The 21,345-nt window shown below is 42.4% G+C and overlaps 1 protein-coding gene across 2 annotated transcripts in view; it reads right to left on the bottom strand.

The window, feature by feature from the left end:
* The window catches only part of AVL9 (AVL9 cell migration associated), a 478,148-nt gene that overhangs the window by 300,514 nt on the left and 156,289 nt on the right, over positions 1 to 21,345 (bottom strand). For both annotated transcript variants that reach the window (XR_015309867.1, XM_086964797.1), the window contains exon 2: positions 15,734 to 15,854. Coding sequence is in view for 1 of the 2 variants with exons in the window: in XM_086964797.1 (XP_086820923.1) it covers positions 15,734 to 15,854 (121 nt within the window). In the remaining variant the exon portion in view is untranslated. The remainder of the gene's footprint in view (positions 1 to 15,733; positions 15,855 to 21,345) is intronic.

The following is a 21,345-nucleotide window of genomic DNA, read 5'->3' as shown; positions in this document are numbered from 1 at the left end:
CCTGGCTCGGCTTTACCGATAATTTCCGGTCTTGTCTACCTCTACTCAATAGACACTCCTACATAAACAACAGATTTTGAGGCACATTTGATGGTTATTATCAGGACATGCATTTTATGTTTAATGGCTACAAGATGACTGTAACAGAACTAAGTTATAAAAAGCCTCCAAATATAAAATTGACTACAGCAATGGTTAGAGGCCCAGTGAAAAATGCAGAGAAGGGCTCCAGATCTAAGAATTGGCGCTCCTGTGAATATTCAGAGCAGCGTGCATGCGCTTCTCAATCTACTATTTAATTAGTCTTATGAGGTAGAACATTTTCTGCTTCTTTATCAGTGACCCCTGGTAGACAATACCCTCCTCACATATTTTCTCGATGGGAATGCTGCATTGAATTTAAAATATGAACAACTCAAAATCATGGGGTATTTTAATATATGGGACCATTGCACTAATTTAGGTATTTAAACATGTGGTATCGAATGTTAAGTTCTTAATGTTCTCGACGGCAGTGTTCCCTTTACTTTAAAATATGAATATCTCACAATTGTGGGGTATTTCCATATATGGGGAGATTAGACTCCCATGACGTTATAGTAGTGTAGTATCGAATGTGAAGGAACTTTGTACCCAATTACTGTAGGAACCCATTCATTAAACCGGTAATACACTTGATTTATTATTTATTTCTTAAAGAGAACCAACATTTTGTCGTTCATTCATCACATCGATTCTTATCCGCAGATCACATGGCAATTCTTTTTGATCTCCCTGAGCTGTATATTTTGAAAAAGCGTGATAAAAACATCTTGCTGAAAAAACTAGCTGTCTGCCACTCTCAGCCTATGAAGACAGTCTCTGAGCCAGTCATTCTGAGTGATTGGCTGACCTGTGAACTGGCACATCTGATTCATGTGCACCAGGGTAAGGCCTCAGCCAAACGAAGCGGGTCATTCAGATGCTTTCAGAGTTTGACATCGTTACATGCGAGTTGCAAAGAGTGTGGTGTAGTGGTTGTGAGCTAGTGAGCACATTTAACTTATTCATAACTTTGCCACAGTAAATAGGAAGTATTCTCGATCTCAAATCGAGAAAACCCCATCACAGCAGAACGAAGTCCACATCACAGTAGAATGAATTGTTACACATCACCGCCGAGCTGCGCATCATGGATTGCCTTAACCAACCAACATCTTCCATACAGTAGTGAAATTCTCTCATATATTAGTATAGCCCAACAATGTTAAAAATCTAGGATGACATAAGCCACTTGTGCTGCTTCAACAGTTACCTGGCCCCTCCCTGAGAGTATCAATAGCAGTTAATGTATTACTTATTAGACATTCCACAGTGTTTCAAGGATTTCATTTTCTCAATAGGTGATGCAGCTGTGAACCAGTAAACCCCCTGGAAGTGGAACCCCAGAAGATCAATTTCTATAGCCTCAAAAGGTATATGTGTGCCATAAGCAACTGCAAGTGCCTTTATTAAAGGCATTAAACCTTTAGCATCTGACAGGCACAGTGGCTTTTTCATTTGACAAAAAAAACCACAGATGAATCATGGCATACAATGCCCAGGCTGATCCCAGTGGCTAATCTAATTTCCAGACCGATCTTGAGCCTGCTGTATTAAACACAATACACGCTGGAGTGCGTGGTTTATCTACAGCTACAAGCTTTCACATAAGGCACTATAACCATCTACACCCTTCTTTAGGCCTGTTTCTGTCCAACTCCTAGAACTGAAGCAGTAATGATGATTCTGTTGAACTTAGGCTCCTACCCAGTGTTAGTGAAAACTCCTCAAGAACCATTGCTCAAAGGTATAGACTGGAGGTCCAGCATCACGTTCCTGGTCGAAATAACTTCTTTAGTTACCCTTCTTCCTTTACTAACCAGTTAGAGATGAATTGCCCCTGTTACCCTGGGGTTTGCTGCGTCGCCTTGATTCTATAATGCTCACCTACTACCTTTATTTCGGTCTTTTAGGGTTCAGGTATTCAATTATGCTGGTTGCAACTAGTTTCTACTTAAACACTTCTCTGCCTTTCCTGGCGATTAACTTAAATTCACCAGATGGCTTTCTCTGCCAGTACTGGTTCTAACTCAACCCCATAAAGACTGAAATCATGGTAGTGTGTAGTGCCACATCCAGTTGGATCAAGGTTTGGCTCTGGATCTCGAGACTTGCACTTGCTGGTAACTAAACAAAGAGACAGATGGCTCATCTAGGATGCCCAGCTTTTTCTTTCTTTTTTGTTGCATTTCCAAAATAATAGGCATCATTACCATGAAACAAACTAACGATTACGCCATACCAGCCAGTGATATATCAGAAACAGTAGACACCATAGGATCTAATACATAGCATACAAGAGTATCTAGTCCAGTGTACCACGTGCATTCGAGAAACATTATCAGTGTGGTGTACATTCACTCCTAATCCTGCAAGTCAGATGAGGCCTGCCGCTGCAGGTACTGTCGCAACGTCTCCCAAATGTCTCTGGGTCTGGATGAAATTGGCAATTCCTCCGCATACAGCACATACAGCAGTATACCATGTCTCTGATCCAGTGGTCCGATTTCAGCACCAGTGTGGCTTCCCACGTTAAAGCAACTCTACGTTTAGCTTAAAGTAATGCAATACGTAAAAACTTCCTATAGCCCCTCTCACCTGTGGAACATAACATAAAAGGCAGGCTAATGGTGTACATTGGATTTGCAGCCCCGACATGTTCCTGTATTTTCTGTGTCACTTGTTCCCAAAAGCGGGCCACCCTCCCACATTCCCATGCAAGATACATAAAATCCGCTTCCGTCTGGCCACATCGTTTACAGTTACTAGTATCTCTCAAGCCATATTTGTGTAAGCGCTGGGCGTGTGGTATACCGGATGCAAATATTTAAATGAATTATGCGGAGGTTCCCATTAGGAGTGAGTTTGCTGGTCAGACTGCACACGTGCTCCCATTCCGCAAGTGTCAGAGGGGTGAAGGGGGAGAAGGGGGGGGGGGGGGCGGTCAGCACAGCGTTCCAACAGGAAAGGCTCTTGTCTGAAATGGTAGTAGTTTTGGCCCTTATTGCCCTGTACAATCTCGTGATGAGCTTCTTACACGTGGGTGTTGTGAATATAAGTTGTAAAGATTTAGGGTCAGAGGTTCGGCTGGGTATGTATGATAATGTGATTTGATAGCATACCTTTATCTGTGGACCGCAAATCTAAAAAGTAGTGTGGGGTTGGCAATGTAGTGCAAATCCTCCGGGGTGAGGAACGTACCACCCGGATAGAGATCCTGCACTGTGCTCAGACCCGCCTCGTTCAGCAGACGCATGGGGCCAGTTTCCTGAGTTACCGACAGCGCCATATGGTGCTCTATCGGCATCGATGGGGTATAGATGGGCAGCTTTTCCGCAAGCCGTCCTTTTGTCTGCCATGCCGCTATTGTAGTGTCGATCGTATTTATGTCCGATTTGGGTATATTCCGTCGCATGTGAGTGATGATACAACGAAGAGGGACCGGAGATGCGTCGCCATCTTCGACCGCTACATGAGGTGTGAAGGCATGCCTGTTAAACCAATAATACGCATATTGTGCCTGAGCACTCAGATAATATATGTAGAGGACTGGTGCTCCGAACCTCCCCCTGGTATAATCCAAGGTGATGATTGCCCACGATACCCGAGCCTACTTTCCTCCCCAGATCAGTCGTATCAGCGAGGTGTGCAGTGTGGCGAAAAAACCATGTGTCAGTTTAATAGGGATGTTAGAAAATAAATATAAAAACTAAGGCAACTCCACCATTTTTAGGAATGAGATACGGTCCGCCAGCGAAAGCGGCAATGACATCCAAGTATCTATTTGGTGATCAAGTGTAACACAAGCTCGCCCATAGTTCTCTCGTACAACCACTTCCGGATCACGATGAACCCAGACCCTCAGATACTTGACCAGGTCTGTTGACCATACTATCTGGTATTCCAATGTCGGTGCAGGGGTAATTGCCGTCAGGGCAACAATGATCGATTTGTCCCAATTAATATGAAGGATAGAGAGTAACCCAAATGTATTCCCTCAGTACCTGTGACAGATACCGAGCGGGTTAATGTATAAAGAGCACCATGTCGTCAGCGTAAAGAGATATACTCACTGGGCGATGATTAAAATTCAGAGCGGTCTCTCTGTGTCTTTGGCGTATCACGCACGCTAGGGGCGCGATTGCAATGGCAAACAGCAGGGGCGATAGTGGGCAGCCCTGCCGCGTGCCACGTTTGATAGAGAAGGCCTCAGGCGTCAATCCACCCACACGTACCCTTGCCGATGGGTCAGTATACAGCGTCTTTACCCACCCTATGAAGATTAGTGGCAATCCCATGCGTTGCAGAATGTGGAACATGTATTTCCATTCTACAGAGTCCAACACTTTGGCTGCGTCCAGCATGACCGCCTCAGCGTGAAGTTCGGGGTCAAGTACGTGCAATATTGCAAAAATAGTGAGTAAGTTGTGAGCGGTAGAGCGCTCCGGGATAAAACTCGATTGATCTGATAGCACCAGGCACGACATCAGTGGCAGTAATTTCGTAGCCAGAATCTTAGCAAGAATTTTTGCGTCAGTATTAATCAGGGACAAGGCCCTATAGGATTCACACTGCTCAGGAGGCTTGTCTTTCTTCAGAAGGGTGATTATGAGTTCCTGTCTAAAAGATGGAGGCAGTAGGCCAGTTTCATGCGCCACAACATATACTTCCAATAAAAACGGAGCGATAAGGTCTGCATAGGCTTTGTAAAATTCAACGGTCAGCCCTTCGGGTCCCGGCGCTTTCGCATTGGGTAAGGCCTGAATCGCAGCTTTTATATCTGCCTCAACTATAAGTTGACTCAAGTATTCCCTTTGTCCATCCGACAACCACGCACAAGCAATGTCCTCTAGATATTTCTCCACCTCATCGTCAGTCCCCGACTCCCGCGATGCATTTATACCTGCACAATACCCTCTAAGCTACTCAACTATCTCTGGAGGGGTTTAGTGTTCTTTACCGTGAGCGTCCACGATTTTGTCTATGTGAGTGTATTTGCCCAGAGTCCTAATCTTCTAAAGCAGATTACAGCCCGGAAGTCCCTCCTCTCCATATTTCCTAGCTACATGTCGGCGCGAAAGGTACCTTATCTCTGTTTCCGCAGCTGTGTCATATTCCTCACAATGTGTGAATATGTGATAATATGTCTGGGGCAGAGTTGTCTACGTAAGCTCTTTCCAGGGTTTTTAGTGTAGTTTCTCTTTTCGAGAGTTGCGTCCCGATATCCTTCAGAATACTAGCTCACGTGCCTATACAGACTCCCCTTATTGTCACTTTAGACGCCTCCAATAGAGTGCCAGCATCGTCCACCGTTCCCTTGTTCTCCAGAAAATAGTTCTCTATCGCTGTACGGATTGTGTCATTATACAAAGGATCAAGTCGTGCCTCCGATCAGAAGAGCCACTTGAATGGACGATGCATCGAGGTAGGGATATGCAGATTAAGCTTCACTGTGGTCTGATAACGTATGAGGGAGGTTGGCAACATCAGTCATCCATTCCGCCGCTCCCTCACTAAGGAGCCAATAATCAAGTCTAGACCAACTGGTGTGTGCGGGTGTGGCGTGTGTGCCCTCTTTAACAGTAGTGTTCCACAATCTCCAGACATCTACCAGTCCGAATTCCAACCGTTCTTAGTTGATACTCCGTGCTACTCCAGGTGTTTGTGTACTCTGCGGATTGGATTTATCTAGTGCAGGGTCTAGATATGTATTGATGTCTCCCCTCACAAGGAGGGTGACTCAGGCAATTGTCGCAGTATGCTATACATACGTTGAAACACCTTTGGCTCGTCTGCTATGGGACCATATGTGTTTACAAGGGTAATTAACGTGTTGCCTAATTTACCTTGAGCCATTGCACACCAACCAGCGTCATCAATATGAGTCCTATGTGGCGTAAATGGGATGCCCTTTTTGATCAATATGATAACCCCTCTTTCATAGGACGAGTATGATGAAGCCAGTCTGTACCCCACCCATTTAAGCGCTAATTTAGCTTCTGATACCTTGGTCAAGAGAGTTTCCTGTAGGAAAACGATCTGAGTGCCATGGCGATTAAGATAAGCGAACACCTGTCTGATTTTCGTAGGAGAGCCCCACCCTCTGACATTCCAGGTGAAAAATCTATAATACTCACCCATTGTCCTTTCCGACATGATAATTTACAATCACACAATTGAGCATTATAATCCTCGCGATACACTGGACCACTAACACTATTCACATACTTGGTGTCAATCATATCACTGTAAGCCATCCTCATTGTACCAAAACATTCACACCGGCTGGTTTTAGACGCAAAAAAATCCCTATCTCACTCCCTACCCACTACAACCTCCCAATCAGGTCGAGATAACAGACCTCAGCCCATTCCAAAAACTACCCCAATTACTATGTAATCTATGAACAGCTAGAGGATCACCCTAAGGGGGAGGAGGAACAGCAACAAACACCTACCAGTCGGTAGGGTATACCCAGCTACTACTTTCTAGTTTCATCCACTTCCACACCATCAAGAAACTTTTGATATGTCTGAGATGCACTTATAGAAACAAGCCATCTATGTCCAACATGCAACACCTTAAAAATGCTGCAAATGGGGTCATCTGCAGATTGTGGCACTCAAATCCCATAAGCACAAGTTTTCTAATATCACACTGGCTCCCTATTAGGATGTGGTTAGCTTAACATCTGACAAATATTTTGCTCTAAATATCATTCCACAAAAATGTTACTACATTTGAGTTACCAATAGGAAATCTAAATGGAGTACAGCCAGGTCCCGGGGAGTGGACCGACCTCCGCTGGTTGCGGAGTGGAAGGTGGATCTCGATTGGTGCTGCGCAGCTGAAAAAGTGGTGGGTCAGAGTCGGGGATAATTTCGGAAATGGGATAAGATCTGGGGTCTCTGGGTGGGGTATAGGGGCTATTGAGGAACTTATGGTCACTGACGTTAAAAAGGGCAGGGTTGGTGCCAGGGGATTTATAATGCTATGAAATGACATTGTAGTTGGATATAACTACTCTGTTTTGTAATTGGAATAACTGTACTGGGTGAGCGAGAGGGAACTGGAATCCTCATGATTAATGTCAGTCAATTTCCATGCAAAGTGTGCTTCTAAGCTTTTGTTTAATAAAAATAATGTAAAAAGAATAGAAAATCTACACACAATGGGACAATACTTCTGTATATGATATTTATACATAACATTTACTTGAGGCAACATATCTGCACAGGTTATTCTGACACACAACAACCTGTTAGAGACTAAATAAAATGTAATGCACTGTGTATTGTGCGTGGGGTTGCTCAGAATTATGGGACCACTTTAAATTTTAATTGCTTAATTCTGTAAAAGCAATGTAAGGATGTCGAATATTGCCTCACACATTATTTCAATCAATCTAAAAATTAATCCATTGAGAGGCTTTTCATTTTCTGTTACAGCATCAAAAGTGTGAAACTCTGTTCCAATCTATTGGCGATCAACACACCGTGCCTTCAAACAATCCGTCAAAGCATTCCTGCTCACACTTATCTGTTTTATAATGAGAATAGGCTTTTGTACTTTAGCACAAAGACAACACTATTAGGGATGAAATGGGTCCTCGTGAAATAACAGAACATAATAATATAGCATGTTGTTATGCAAAAATACTAAAACAAGGTATCAGAAAAGAACAGATTTCGACCTCAACAGCAGTAAATTCGATAAGTCTATTGTACATTTACATCTTCATATAAGTATACAGACGTTGATTGCAAGCGACTGCTATACACTTGCACACCATGGATTTCTAAGGATACAGGCAAGCAGCTTTGACATAGAGGAAATACTAAGAAGTAGACACCCCACTCTGGTCCCTCAAACTCTCCCTATTTGTCAGGACTTTACTCAAAACCTTAGTATTCAAGTGAATTATCTATTGAGATCTCTGGGACATACAAAAGGAAACTTTTTTTGCAGGGTAAAGAGATGAGGAGTTGAGAAGAAATATTGGTACTGCTTCCAGTATCCTGTTAGTGTTTCAGTTTCCTATGCTTCTCCATGTTTGGCTAGGACTATGGACAACAACTGATTTGTAATGACCGGATAAAACTCATCAGGGAGGCTGCCACTTTTCTACATCTTGTCTGCCTTCAGTTAACTCTATTGCTCGACTGATCTCATGTTCTGTCTTGGGTCTCCAGTACTAATCTCCTTACTGGTGAGTCCTGCAAGGTTGGGCTTCAGCAAGGAAATCTGTCATCTAATCAATATCTATTATCGGTCTTTCGGCAGACTTCCTTTCGTCTCTCCTGCCGTCTTTTCATCTCTCCTGACGTCTTTTCCCTTATCCTCCCTCTTCACACTTCCCCCTTCCCCCCCTTCCTCTCCATTTGTCTGTCCTTTCTTTCCTCTCCCAATTTGTTGCTTAATTTTTTACTTGATATGTATTTGTTTTCATTCTCTGTAACATTGTGTAGCCTAATGTAAAGTGCTCTGATACCTATGGGTCTAGCCAGAACTATATATAACTCATAAATAAAGTTCCTCTGAACTTCTGTTGGACCTTTGACTATGCCCCATGGGCCTCAAAACAGTTTGTACTCACCTCGATGCACGAGCAATCTTGGCTGATGCCCGGTGGAGCCGTCAGATGCAGATAAAGAGGAGTCTGGCCCTGGTTTCACCCCCTCGGCCATCACCTACCCAGCCGGACATCTGACATTGTTTTCCTCGTTTTTCCACTTGTGTATTCCTTCCCTCCCCCTCCTCCCCCGTGACTCTTTGATTTAAGTGATGTAACCAGTAACTCGCTGTAGCTCATGTAAAGCGCTCTGATGCCTCCGGGTCTAGCCAGCGCTAAATAAAACTTTTCAAATAAATAAAATAAGATAAGGGATAAATGATCCCCTGTCCTACACTATAGGGATATTGCATGTCACAGAGGAGCTACATAATCATATACAATAACAAAGCTGAAGGCTGAGTTCCTTTATAAGGTTATGGAACTCCAAGGTGACTTGCAATATCCCTTTCCAGTATGCCAGGGGGTACTTAATCAAATATCATACATGGTCACACCATCACCTTTCTCACAAACCACTTAAAACCTTGGGTTGTAGCTCCTCCATATGAACGAGCGAGCATGTTTGCAAACATGAAGAATAAAAATAAAACTTCCAATGCAAAATCAAAAACCTGTTAGATATGCGTTTTAAACCAATATTAGAAACAGGTCAATGCCAGTCATTTTTTTTTCAAGCTGCAGTAGTTCCAAATGTGTAGAAACATGCAGAAAGATTCTAGCTTTTCTCTATCGAAGGAGTGCAAAAAATAAACATAGCCTCTCTACTCGTCACTTTAAGCTAATAAAATAGAGCACGAAAAAGAAGAGCAATGTTCCGTTTTCATTGCTTTTTTTCAGCTGTTTTAATTATGCTCCTTGACCGGACCAGCCTTTCACATTAGTTGCGGGCTCTGGCATAAGGCATTGTGATGTCAGAACTCGACTGTAATAACTTATTATAGTAAGAAATTGGAGACCTAAATAACACAGGGAATACAGAATCCCATGTATTATAACAATCATATTTTCCTTTCTAGGTATCCCCCTTTTTTAATTCTATGAGTTCATTTGTGGGTTTTAAATATAAATGCACATTGATTAATGTCGCTATTCATTGCATGGTGATAATTCAGCAGGCTAATGTATTTTTGTTCTATCTGTACAGTTTTGAATGACCTTTCCAAGAATTTTTTAAAAATACGGAACAAGGCTTCATGGAAATGTATATCGCTACTTCTCATTTAGTGTTTTAAACAATAAGCAAGGCTTCACAGGATGTAATTAAGTGAAAGGTTAGAATGGCTTACTTGAATTCTTTATTTAATTTTTACAAGCAACTGCATGAACATTTATGGATATAATAAAATATATTTATAATTAGCAGTAAAGGACTGACGTGCATTGACAGGGCGAAAACAAAACGAAAAAGCAACTGTACAAAAATGTTTTGAGTTATTTTCAGAAGCGTGAGGTACTCACTTTGTGGAGGGTGCAAAGTAACTCTTACATTTTATTAAATAGAATTAGCTTTTGCTGTTCCAAAAAGTGAGTCAGGTGACTGACCCCTGTATACTTCTGCACCTCAAAACAAAACAAGAACGTTTGTTACTTTCAGAAAATCTTTGGTAAGTGTTGGGTTTGCTTCTTGCCCAAATCATCATGTGTGAATCATTTATTGTAATTCTTAAATCTGACATAGTCTCATAAGCCTATCAGCTAAAGTTTTCTCGACCTCCAACTACTGCATATCTGCAAATACCCCCAAACATCAACTCCTTCCCTGGAACCATGTCATCATTCATCTGCAAAGTAATCAAAAAGATCCTTACTCAGCATTTATCCTGTCATTCTGCATGAGCCCAATAATTTTCCCTGCAGGGATAGCCATATATGGATAACGTGGACTGATCCTGCATGACAAATGGGATTTGTCAGACAGAGCAGTCTCAAAGTAATATCATCATGAATCTTACTCTTCTGTGAAATTTACATACCTCAGGGAAGACCACATATTTTGTGCGACTCTTATATCATTCTCTTCAGAGATACAGTATGTACAACTCATACATCAGTTCTGAGAGACTTATAAGTGCTACACATCACATGCCTGCCTAGCCCTGAGTCTAGTACCCACATCAAATCATCCCTATCCACATGAAGCACAAAGAGCATTTCAGAATTTCTCACATTTGGTCACACATTCAGAAACAAATTCTGGATTACAAGTGTTAACAATACATGTCTGTGTACACTTTCATTTACAATATAACATAACTGACGTCAGACATGAAACCAAGGCCCGATTCTGGACATTACCCTCTCTGAAGGGTCATCCCCAAACTTTTTGACTCCACCCTCCTGTTTTCTGTACCAGTTTTAGCTCACTTTTAGGACTCTGTGCATTTTACATCTGCTAATCAGTGCTAAAGTGCTTCTACTCTCTCCTTTAAACATCCTCATTGGTATATTTAATGTGCGTGGAGAAGTGTGGCTCAGGGGTTAGAGGCGGCAGACCTGGAGCTTGAGTTCGGCCTGGGACCAGGGTTCAATTCCCCGCCTCTGCAGGTCTTGGGCTCAAAAAATCCACGGACTTGTTAATTCTCGCTCCGGTGCCTTCTCGACTCACGGGTTCACACTCTGCGACTCTGGGCAATAGCTTGCTTAATCTCCACAACGGCCCCTCGCGGTGGGATGCCTGAGTTTCACCTTGTGGATACCCTGCCAGGGTTATCTCACAGGGGAATACCAGGATGGGTTCCCTAAGCAAGCGCTGAGATGCCCCAGGGTAAGTCGTGCGCTATATAAGTCTCATTCATTTCATTTCATTTCATTTCATTTCATTTCATTTCATTTGTAATTCCCTAGTAAAGTCGTAGACCATATATCCTGGGCTGGTAAATAAATTGCTACTATTGAACCTGCAGCACTTATTGTGCCACCTACTTAAGTAGCACTTTTAAAACATGTCTCAGGCCTGCCGTGGCAGCCTATGAGTGCAGTTTTACACTGTCATTTCAGCCTGACAAAATAAACGTTTGCCAGGACTCAACCTTCCTTTCTTTCTAATACATGTGAAAACCCCCTGGGGTAGGCCCTACAAAGCCCAATGGGCAGGGTGCAGTGCATTTATAAAGTTGGGCATGTCCTTTTAACTTGTCCTGGTAGTGAAAAACTCTTAAATGTGTTTCTACAGTACTGCAAGGCTCTCCCACAGGATAACATTGGGTCATCTTATTACATTTAATACGTGCTAACTTTCAATTTGGAGCGGGTAGTTGCATTTGGTCTCCAAGGAATTGTAATGTTAAAACCTCTTTAATAGTAAAGCTGGATTTGAAGTCACAATTCTGAAAATGCCACTTTCAGAAAGTGTCATTTTCTTGTCACAACCTAATTGTTGGACGCAGACTGTATCATGGGTCACATGACTAGGTGTAGCTGGCAGCTGGTCTTTGTGTATTACTTCCAGCCAGTGAGACAAAGGGGATTAGGTGTTGGCAGAATAGGCCATCTCTGACTGGATAGGGGGCAGAGCTGTCAGCTACCACATCTGCATATCACAGAGACTCTGCTGCAGCACACTCACAAATGGTTTCACACTAGTCTTTTGTGCCCGCAGACCAGCTGTGGCCAGGGCAAGGAGGTAGGAAATACCAGACTCTTCTGTAGGTGGAGGATTCTAGGAGATTCTTCCACTTTAAAGTGGGCAACAGGTATACGTATTGGACCTTCAGACCTAACTCTTCAGTACACTACTTGACCTGTGGAAGACTCAGAAGAAGGACTGGGGTGCTGTTCTGCTGCATAAAGGCTGCTGTACTTCTACTCAGCTGCTGGAGTGAGAAAGAGTGGACTTACATCATGAACCCAGGACCACCAGTTACTCCAAGGGCTAGTTGGCTGGCCTCCTGATCAGAGACTTGGGGACACAAAAGGCTTCAATCTTCTGGACCCCTGCACCTGAACTTTGCCTTCTGCAAGTCCTAACCAAGTGGTGCCCCTCCATTCCTGGCCCCTTGTAATTGGAGCTACAAGTGCCGATTGGGTTTGTGTGCCTATTCCAAAATGCAATTTGAACACCCCCTCCCCCTCAACAATTTTTACAGAATAAAGGTGGTCCTTTTGTCCCCAGGCAAAGATGGAAGGGAGAATTCCAGAAACATCTTGTGGCTACTGATATCAGTAAAATGAAGTTTTCCTCCGTTGCCCTGGGTCTGGGGGGTGGTGGAAACATTCTGAACATTATCCAAAGTAGATGAACCAGAGGACAAAGATGCATATGACGAATTCCAACACGCAATACTGAGACTAGAAAACCATCTGAAGTCATCAATAAGCATCACGCTTGAATTTTTTTAAAGGAGACAAAGACTTCTGAGGAGTTCACCACCACCACCCCCCTGCTTTGAGGAGTTGATCAGCACCATAAGGCTTTTGGGGAACCACAGATGAGATGATGAGAGGCAAACTGATGGTCATTATTAAAAGCAAATGTATCAAGGAAACGTTATGTGTCATGTCACTGGTAACCCCACATTAAAAAAAGGTATCAAATTGTCAAAAGCAGTTGAACAGTATGTTTCCTGGTTGAAAGAAGTGAATGTGGACAAAGTTGATTGCAAAGTGAATGAGGCGTGCAGTGTCAGTGGCAAATAGGACACATTTCAACCACTGAGAATGAGAAGCTCTGAGTCCAAGTGGGCTTATTATCATTGTGGCAGTGCCTCACATAATGCTTCTTCAAAGAACTTCCCAGCTTGGGATAAAGTGCAATATCTGTGGATGCATAGTTACTTTGGGGGCACTTGCAAAGACCTCAAGCGAACTATCAAACCCAGGATGGCACAAAATAGCGATATATCAATATCTGTCAAAAAATAGCCAGAGGAGTATGCTCCAAGCCCAAGTGATATTTTACTCGTGGTTTGTGAATCGAATGACAAACTGGGGGATGGTACAGATATTCCATCAATATGCGTGCAACATGTTTTGGGGCATGACCAGAGTGGCATGGGCCTCCTTGCATGAGCATAATTCAGAAAAGGTTTGATACCTTATTTGCATCACAAGCTGGCATACTTTATTGTTATATTTTAGGCTGGAACAACTAGAGACAGGTGCAGACTGTTTTAAATTGCGAGCATAAGATCCCAGTTTTCGCGGTATGAGTATGTAAACAATATTATAGACCTATGATACTTAGTGCCTTCCTAAGTGTGCTTGTAGGAAGCTTAGGAAATCTTTCAGGTTTTGTTTACCATATTAAACTCAAGCAGGTGGCCATTCCCATGAGCCAAGGATTGAGGGGGAATGCCAATTTGTGTGTGATGAATATGTAATATTTTCTTGAGGAGTTTTGAGAGACCGCATGAATAAGGGAATTGAATTCCCTGAATTAGTATCATCTATTGCATTGGCCAAGAATAGTACTGGAGGTTTCACTTAACGTGTGAGTTTAATGCTCTCAAGTCTATGTATATCATTGATAACCACAGACTTCCCAAATGTAATGAACCAATCTCTATTTTAGAGGGTGCCGCTGTCTTTTCCACATTTGACCTGTGGCACAAGTATCATGAATTTGATTTGTTTGAAGAAACGACACCATTAACTGCCTTTATTGTGCCATTTGGGCTATTCCAATACAGAAGGATGCTGTTAAGCCTAGTGCCAGAACGGTCTATTTTCCAGTGTCGTATATACCACCTGTTTAAAGACTTGGACGAAAATGTCAGATGTTTCCAAGATTACATCTTAGTGTTTACTAAGGATGCAAGGGACATTTGGACATTCTAAGCAAGGTATACTCCAAGTAGAAGAGAAGTGATCTGGTATTGTCACGTGATAAGGGTCATCTCTTCCAGACTCATGTTAAGTACCTTGTGAACTCCTTATCACAACAAGGAGCAATATCTAAAGGGTCACTGGTGTAGGCCATCAAGAATTCACCTCCACCTTGCAACAAAGAAAAACTGTAATCCTTTCATGGCCCTTGCGAGTAAAACTTAAAGTCAGTCCAAGGTTTTGCCACAATCCTGGAACCACTGAGTAAACTCATACGTAAATGGGCAGAGTATATGTGGGGCAGGGATCATGAAAAGCCTTCAGTTTGGTGAAGTCAATGTCCCCCACCTTGAGACCTTTATTCCTCTGCAAGGTGTGCATTATTGATAATGATGCACATGAGTATAGGCTTGGAGCAGCGTTATCCTTCTACCCAAACCTACCTACCGGCTAATAGGATAAGTCTCACAAACTCTCAATGCGGGATAGTCTTGCATGTGTATGTTCAGTCAATCATTTTAGACTCTTTATTTGGGGCAACAAGTTTGTGCTTCAAAAGAGTGACAACCCCTTGATTCACATCCTGGCACCCGGGTGTGGGTTGAGTTCTGTGGATGGACACAATATGCTCCATATTACAGGAGAATTGCTTTGAAGTGTCACATGCAACTAATTCTAAAAATGTTGAGTATGATGACAATGATATTGGACGTAGTCAATTGTGGGAAGGATGGCGGGAAGGGTAAATGACTGAAGAGTTTTGGACTAATGAAGATGGCAAGGAGGAGGTGTTCAAGTTGGTAATTGAATACATCTGCTCAGGTTGGGCAGGTGTGTTTCATCTGAGGGGTCAGAGATTCCATTCTGAGAGCTAGACACTACAAACAATAGTATTCGTTTCTCAGCAACAGCAAGGCCATGGTCAGTTCAATGCAGCGACTTAGTTAAAGCAGGGGGAGAAGCCTTCACATCATGATGAGACAGGAGCTGGTGTTTTAACCACCATGGTAATTTATTGAACAAAGAGCAGTTTTTCATTGAGCCATACTCCAGGATTATCTGCAGCAGGAGTTGGAAACACTCCTTGTTCCATTGGCCATGTGAGCTGTAGTTTATCCTCTCAAAAAAGACAATAAAGAATGCTCCATTACAGATGTGCTGTGGGACTGCATGAAGTCAAAATGAACACACAGGATTTACTAATTACAAGGCGATTTAGAAATCTGCACCCAAAAAGAAAGTGATGATCGTGAGGCCACTCAATGAAGAAACGTCTCCTGCGTTACTCAGATTTGCTTTCAATGGTCAAAGTACCTTCTTGGTAGTTGTGAGCTCCATCTGGCAGTGCAAGGAAAGGCAGGTACTTCCATTCCTCTGGTAAACTGTGGCTATCATGTCCCTCCTCTGGGATTATGGGAGGATAGGAAAATTCCACCTGAAAAAGCAAAGGTTAACAAATTAAGGATATGATAATAACATGGCAAATGACAGAGTTGAGCAGTGTAGCAAAACGGGGCTCAGTATTATGCAGTAACACACACCGCCTAATCCTCAGCTAAATAAATGCTTATGGCGAGGTTAAACGATTGATCACCCCTCCATTTTATCACAGTACTTCTAACAGGTGTCTTCATTCACTGGTGGTCTATTAAGGCCCATTTAACTATAAATACATGTACCAAAAGCAAGGACCAAGCAATATTCAGATTATGACACATATGGACTACTCCATATTGGTCCCCTAAAAAATAAGAGCAAGGTCTACATTTTAATTTGCATCCCTCTTACTTACCACACTTTCATTGGTGATGGTTTCCATATGATCACACTTAGTGTACCAAAGACTGCCTTGTATTATTATATTTTGATGGTTTTTTATGCAAACACTAGTTTTCTTTAAGACGGTGTTCTTATATATGCTAAGTTTATAAAGATAAATCAACACAAAGATGAAAGCAATTGATGTGGTTTCTGTATTCAATCCATTGATCTGTGTCGCATACATGCGATTTGTAAGCGAATACCAGAAAAGGCATTTTTCTTCAGATATCCACTGACACACAGGGGCTCGTAATTAGTGGCTTAATGTTTGTGAGTTGCTGCACAGTTATGTATGGAAGTGAAGTGCCCCACAGGAGACATTGCAAATTGAATAAAAATATAAACTGCCATTGGGAGAAGGTCTACTGGGATATCTTTGAATTGCTCTGGGATTTGACTGGCTCCGTGAACAGAGAACAAGCTAAACACTGTGGACGCAGTAAACAACCTATTTGCACTAAGCTGAGAACATGATCAGATTCTCCTACACTGAAAGGATACCAGTAAAAGTGAGAAATGTTTTTTTATAGCGGTACATTTAAAAGAGGGTAGATCATGGGTTTTAGATCGTGTTTACAAATGACAGTTGATCCCTTTTATAAAGCTTCAGTTTTTTGTCAGAAATGGAAATGAGGCACAGAAACACAGAGAGATATCTCTGGATTACACGATTTGCTGAAATATGAAGGCCAGGATTATAATCGCTCGTTCCACAATTAACCATGAGACCACTTAACCTTCTCTAAAACATGAAAAAAGCCAAAAGTATTATTTCATCAAAAAGAATGTTTTGTCGTCTGCTATGCTATCCTTTAGATTTGTGCATTTAAGTAAATATACTCATGAAATAATCAGTGTTACTACTAGGAGTAGCATGATAGGGAAACCAAGGTGATGGAACTAAGAAGGAGCAAATAAGTCACCCAGAGCAGGGAAAGGAATGTGAATGAAGTGCTGCTTGAAGTGAAGGCAACTGAAATTAGTAAAGGATATGAGTTGCAGTGTGTGTATTAACTACAGTCGGACACAAATTTGTCAGTTTAAGGTTCCTCCTGATGCCAAGATTGGGAACCACAGGAGGCACTTGGTGAATTTGTTTTTTAATACCCATTAAAAGGTACTTAAAATGTGCACCAACCTGCTTTTCTGATGTCAGTTTATTATTTTTCTTAGAAGACATTTTATTTGTTTTTCCCTTTATGCAACTAGTGGTACATAGAGAAAACAATCAGCCACCGTAAAAACATAAGGTAATGAAGAATAACCAGCCACACCCAAAAAAGCCACATGCCAAACCCGATGCATCCATCATTGCTATTCTGATAGCTGTGACTCCCCCCAATTCCAACCTCCCCACTTTTCTACGGTCAGTGATGTCAGCCTAGAGTTCTTCATCTAGGACAAGTCGAGGATCTGCTGGTCTTTGAAGGGTGATGCCCCCGGGTGGCCCCACACAGCCCATATTTTATAAAGTTTGTGAGGACACCTTCAGTTCAGGAAAGCTCTAAAGACTCTCCTTTTCCCTTAAACATCATCTCATTAGACGGCTGAATACCCTGGGAGTAGCAGGTTAGTGCTGGGATGCTCACTGAGTTACTATGCGCTTTTATAAAACCATTAAATAATAAATAATAAATAATCCTCTATCTGTATTAATTGGGATTTTCAATGACATGCATCTGTCCAGCACTAATTTGTATTTATTTAGCTGTGGAGGCTCCAAACACTAGCAATGTCTCTTTTCCCCACCACCAACCCCAGCCACATAATTACTGTCTGATATCTATCGGTATTCACCTACGCCGTGATATGGAGGAGCACAAACTTCGGCTCTCTGGGTAAATACAAGCCCAACACTCCCCACCCATAGTCAACCATCACCCCCTCCCAGAATGGTGTCAATGTCGGCATGCCCAGACTGTGTGGAGAATGTCCTTCCCCTCAGTGTGACACCCACCATAGGCAGAGTGGCAAGGCTATTGCTCCAATCTTCCACAGCCACTCCTGTGTGTAGTATACCCTGTGGACGTACCTCCATTGTATCAGTCTGAACCAGAAGGCAATGAGGGATTCACGGGGGGAGACCAAGGCCTCCCTCCAGTCATCATTAGAGAGTTGGTCCTTCTTCCAGGTCTCCCAGAGACGGCTCTAGGTATTTAGTGCATTAATCATAAGCAATCAGTACAACTGAGAGATTTTATGTGTAGTCAGGGCAGCCAGGAGGGCTTTGGCTTCTAACAGGCTACAGATTGGTATCTCTCTGAGCTCTGTGATATAAGGCAGGAGGGCGTGTCAGAGTTGCAAATACCTAAAAAATTGTGTGCTGTGTATATTCTGCTTGGAGGTCTAAAGAAGATGTCATTGTGGTGCCTGTCATAACACTTCCCAGTTTGAAAATGCCTATCATGTCCCAAGGTTTGAATTCCTGGAGATTGGAGACAAGGGGCATCTGAATCACACAACTCAGTGGAGTTTCTTTTGTCAGGCATCTCCCCAGCTTAGAGCCTTGTGGGTGTCTTTCCATATCTGAAGTGTCATTAATGCTGCTGGAGGTAGGTCCACCGAAGGCTTCCCCACCGTACAACAAATGCATAAGAGACATCATGCATCTCCCATTTTTGAGATTTATTTTAATTTGAAATGATGTAAGAGGAAAACAATATTTACAGAAACCCCTTGGATTTTATTCTTCCTAGGATTTGACAAATGCAGTTAGGGATTAGAATGATTAAACAAATCAGTTTGCCACTAATCTGTACTGCACTGTAAAATTAGGTTGACACTCTGTACTCTCAACTGCAATTTCCTGCTTCAGAGACACTGGGACAGTGCACCAGAAGATGTGAATTGTTCAAAACAGCTAGTAGCAAATACAAATGTTTCACAAACGGCAACAGTTGCCAATTTGTGGAGTCCTTCCAATCCCCACTTTATTGCAAACACCACCGTTCTGTGGTTGCTCAAAGAAAGATTTTCTGACAGGCAGATGAGAACATGAGCGCTCTCACAGCCCAATACCACCAGCTACACATGCCACTGAACATATGCAGCGGCGCACGTGCCACTGAAATTATGCTCCCTCACAAGTAACCAGTCACTGAAAGAAACCAGCCCTCGAGAGGGTGAAGGCAAAGAAATCTAAAGAGAATGTAGATGAAAATCCTTTATGTCGTTAGGCAGGTTCATCCTTTTTCCAATTTGCTAGAACAGATTTCCAAACAAAAGCTAACCAGGGAGTTTTTTTAGTACCATAGAATAAATAAAAAAAAAATGTAAGCAAGGAGATTGTAGGGACTTCTTGACAACATTGGACTTTATTTCAATTTCCGGGAATCATATCATATAATGCTTCCTGGGCTGTCAAGCGAGTATGATTACATGAGGTGAGTGGTAGAGTAGAATGCCCAGCAACATTAGCACATGAAAAGTCGAATTTGAAAAGCAACAGTTGCTAACTTAGCTCTGGTGGTATTCAAACTATAAATGAGGCAACAGCGAATTTGACATTGCATTAACAGGAATATGTCTGCCACAACGGGCAATCAAAGGACTGCTTCACTTAGGACAAAGATGAGTACCTGTTTCAAGAAGATACCCTGCCAATACCACATGGCAGAGTAACCTTACCCAAATGAACATCATACAGGTTTTCTGGGCATAGACAATTCGAATCCTGTCAAGTTTGGAAGGTTAAATCGCATTGCCATCTAGGAATTTGGAGGGCAGTTAGATGAGCTTAATTAGGAATGCAGTCTAGATCAAGAAGACCAAGTGACCTGCCTTCAGGGAACACTTTTTCCAGTTAAGACTATCTATCTGAGGACCCCACATCCTCACACTACCCCAGGCATCAGTGCCTTGTTGTCTCAAATTCAAGGTAAAACAAGAACAATACCCAATAGTGTGTGGTCTGAATTGACGTATTTTTACCTTATTTGTTTATAAGAATGCATCTTAGACCAGAATCTTGATGCTCTGCGGGAATATCAAATGGTGATGCTGGAAATTGCATCCTAGATTAGATAAAGTATAAAAGAGCGGCCACTTGAGCACTTGTCAGGAGATGTCCTTCGCACCAGATTATTGCCAGCTAGATATTGCTTTAGAAGATTCTTCCTGCCAGAGATGCTCCTGTATCGCACTTACTACTGAAAGCTGATATCGAGCCATAGTCCAAGAGGAGCTGATGAAATGCTGGTTTGCCTTTTGAAGGGGACAGGGCCTCCTGATAATTATAGTATTCCGCTATAAACAGGTATGCAGAGCGCTCATTCTCACTAAGAAAAAAATCTAGATGCAAGTTATTCTGCTTCTTTAGGGCAGTGCACAGATGTAGATTTTAGGGTGTTAAGTTTTTTTAAGGACATTTTAACCAAGGTAGAAACGTTCATTTTATTCTTGTTGTTTGCAACATGCATTTGTGCAGTTTTATTCAAATTCCGTGTGGTTATTTTAGATGTGCTGAGCAAGAGAGCAACTGTTGAAATGAACACGCTTTTAAAAATTATTTTATATTTTTCACGTTTTACAGCACATCTTAACAAACTATTGTGTATGTAAGAACATAGATGCCGACAGGTTTAATACAGAGACCAGTGAGCAGTATTCAAATAACATAATATACTAAAGGTACAGTGAGCAGCAAGTATACCAAGCACAGGAAGGACACTGACATACAGAAGGGTTTTAAGAGACAATAATGGAATGTACCACATATAGAAGCAGTTATGCAAGACCCCCCCCCCCACCTGGAATACCCGCCATGCACACATTCCAGTAACCTCCACTCACAACAGGGCTGGATAAGCAAAGCAGGGAAACAGAGAGGTGAAGGCGACTAAGGAGAGCCAGCCATGGCCAGATTCACGCTCCATCACCTGAGGCTGACACATAGCCTCCAGAAGAGGAGTCATCCACAAGCACCTGGCCCCCTCGAACCATACGGGGACTGGCCAACAAAATGGTATCCCAGTCATGTTGTATCAGTACCTTCCTAACCCCCCAGAAACTCCTCCAGATGGATTGCCTCCAGTTCCTTGTCCGCCCATGTCATCAACTCTAACTACCAGTGGGGGACATCAGTACCCCAAAACAGACTTCCAACT

This window comes from Lissotriton vulgaris, chromosome 4_1, assembly GCF_964263255.1.
Source record: "Lissotriton vulgaris chromosome 4_1, aLisVul1.2, whole genome shotgun sequence".
NCBI lineage: Eukaryota > Metazoa > Chordata > Amphibia > Caudata > Salamandridae > Lissotriton > Lissotriton vulgaris.
This window is presented reverse-complemented; position numbering and strand designations above follow the sequence as displayed.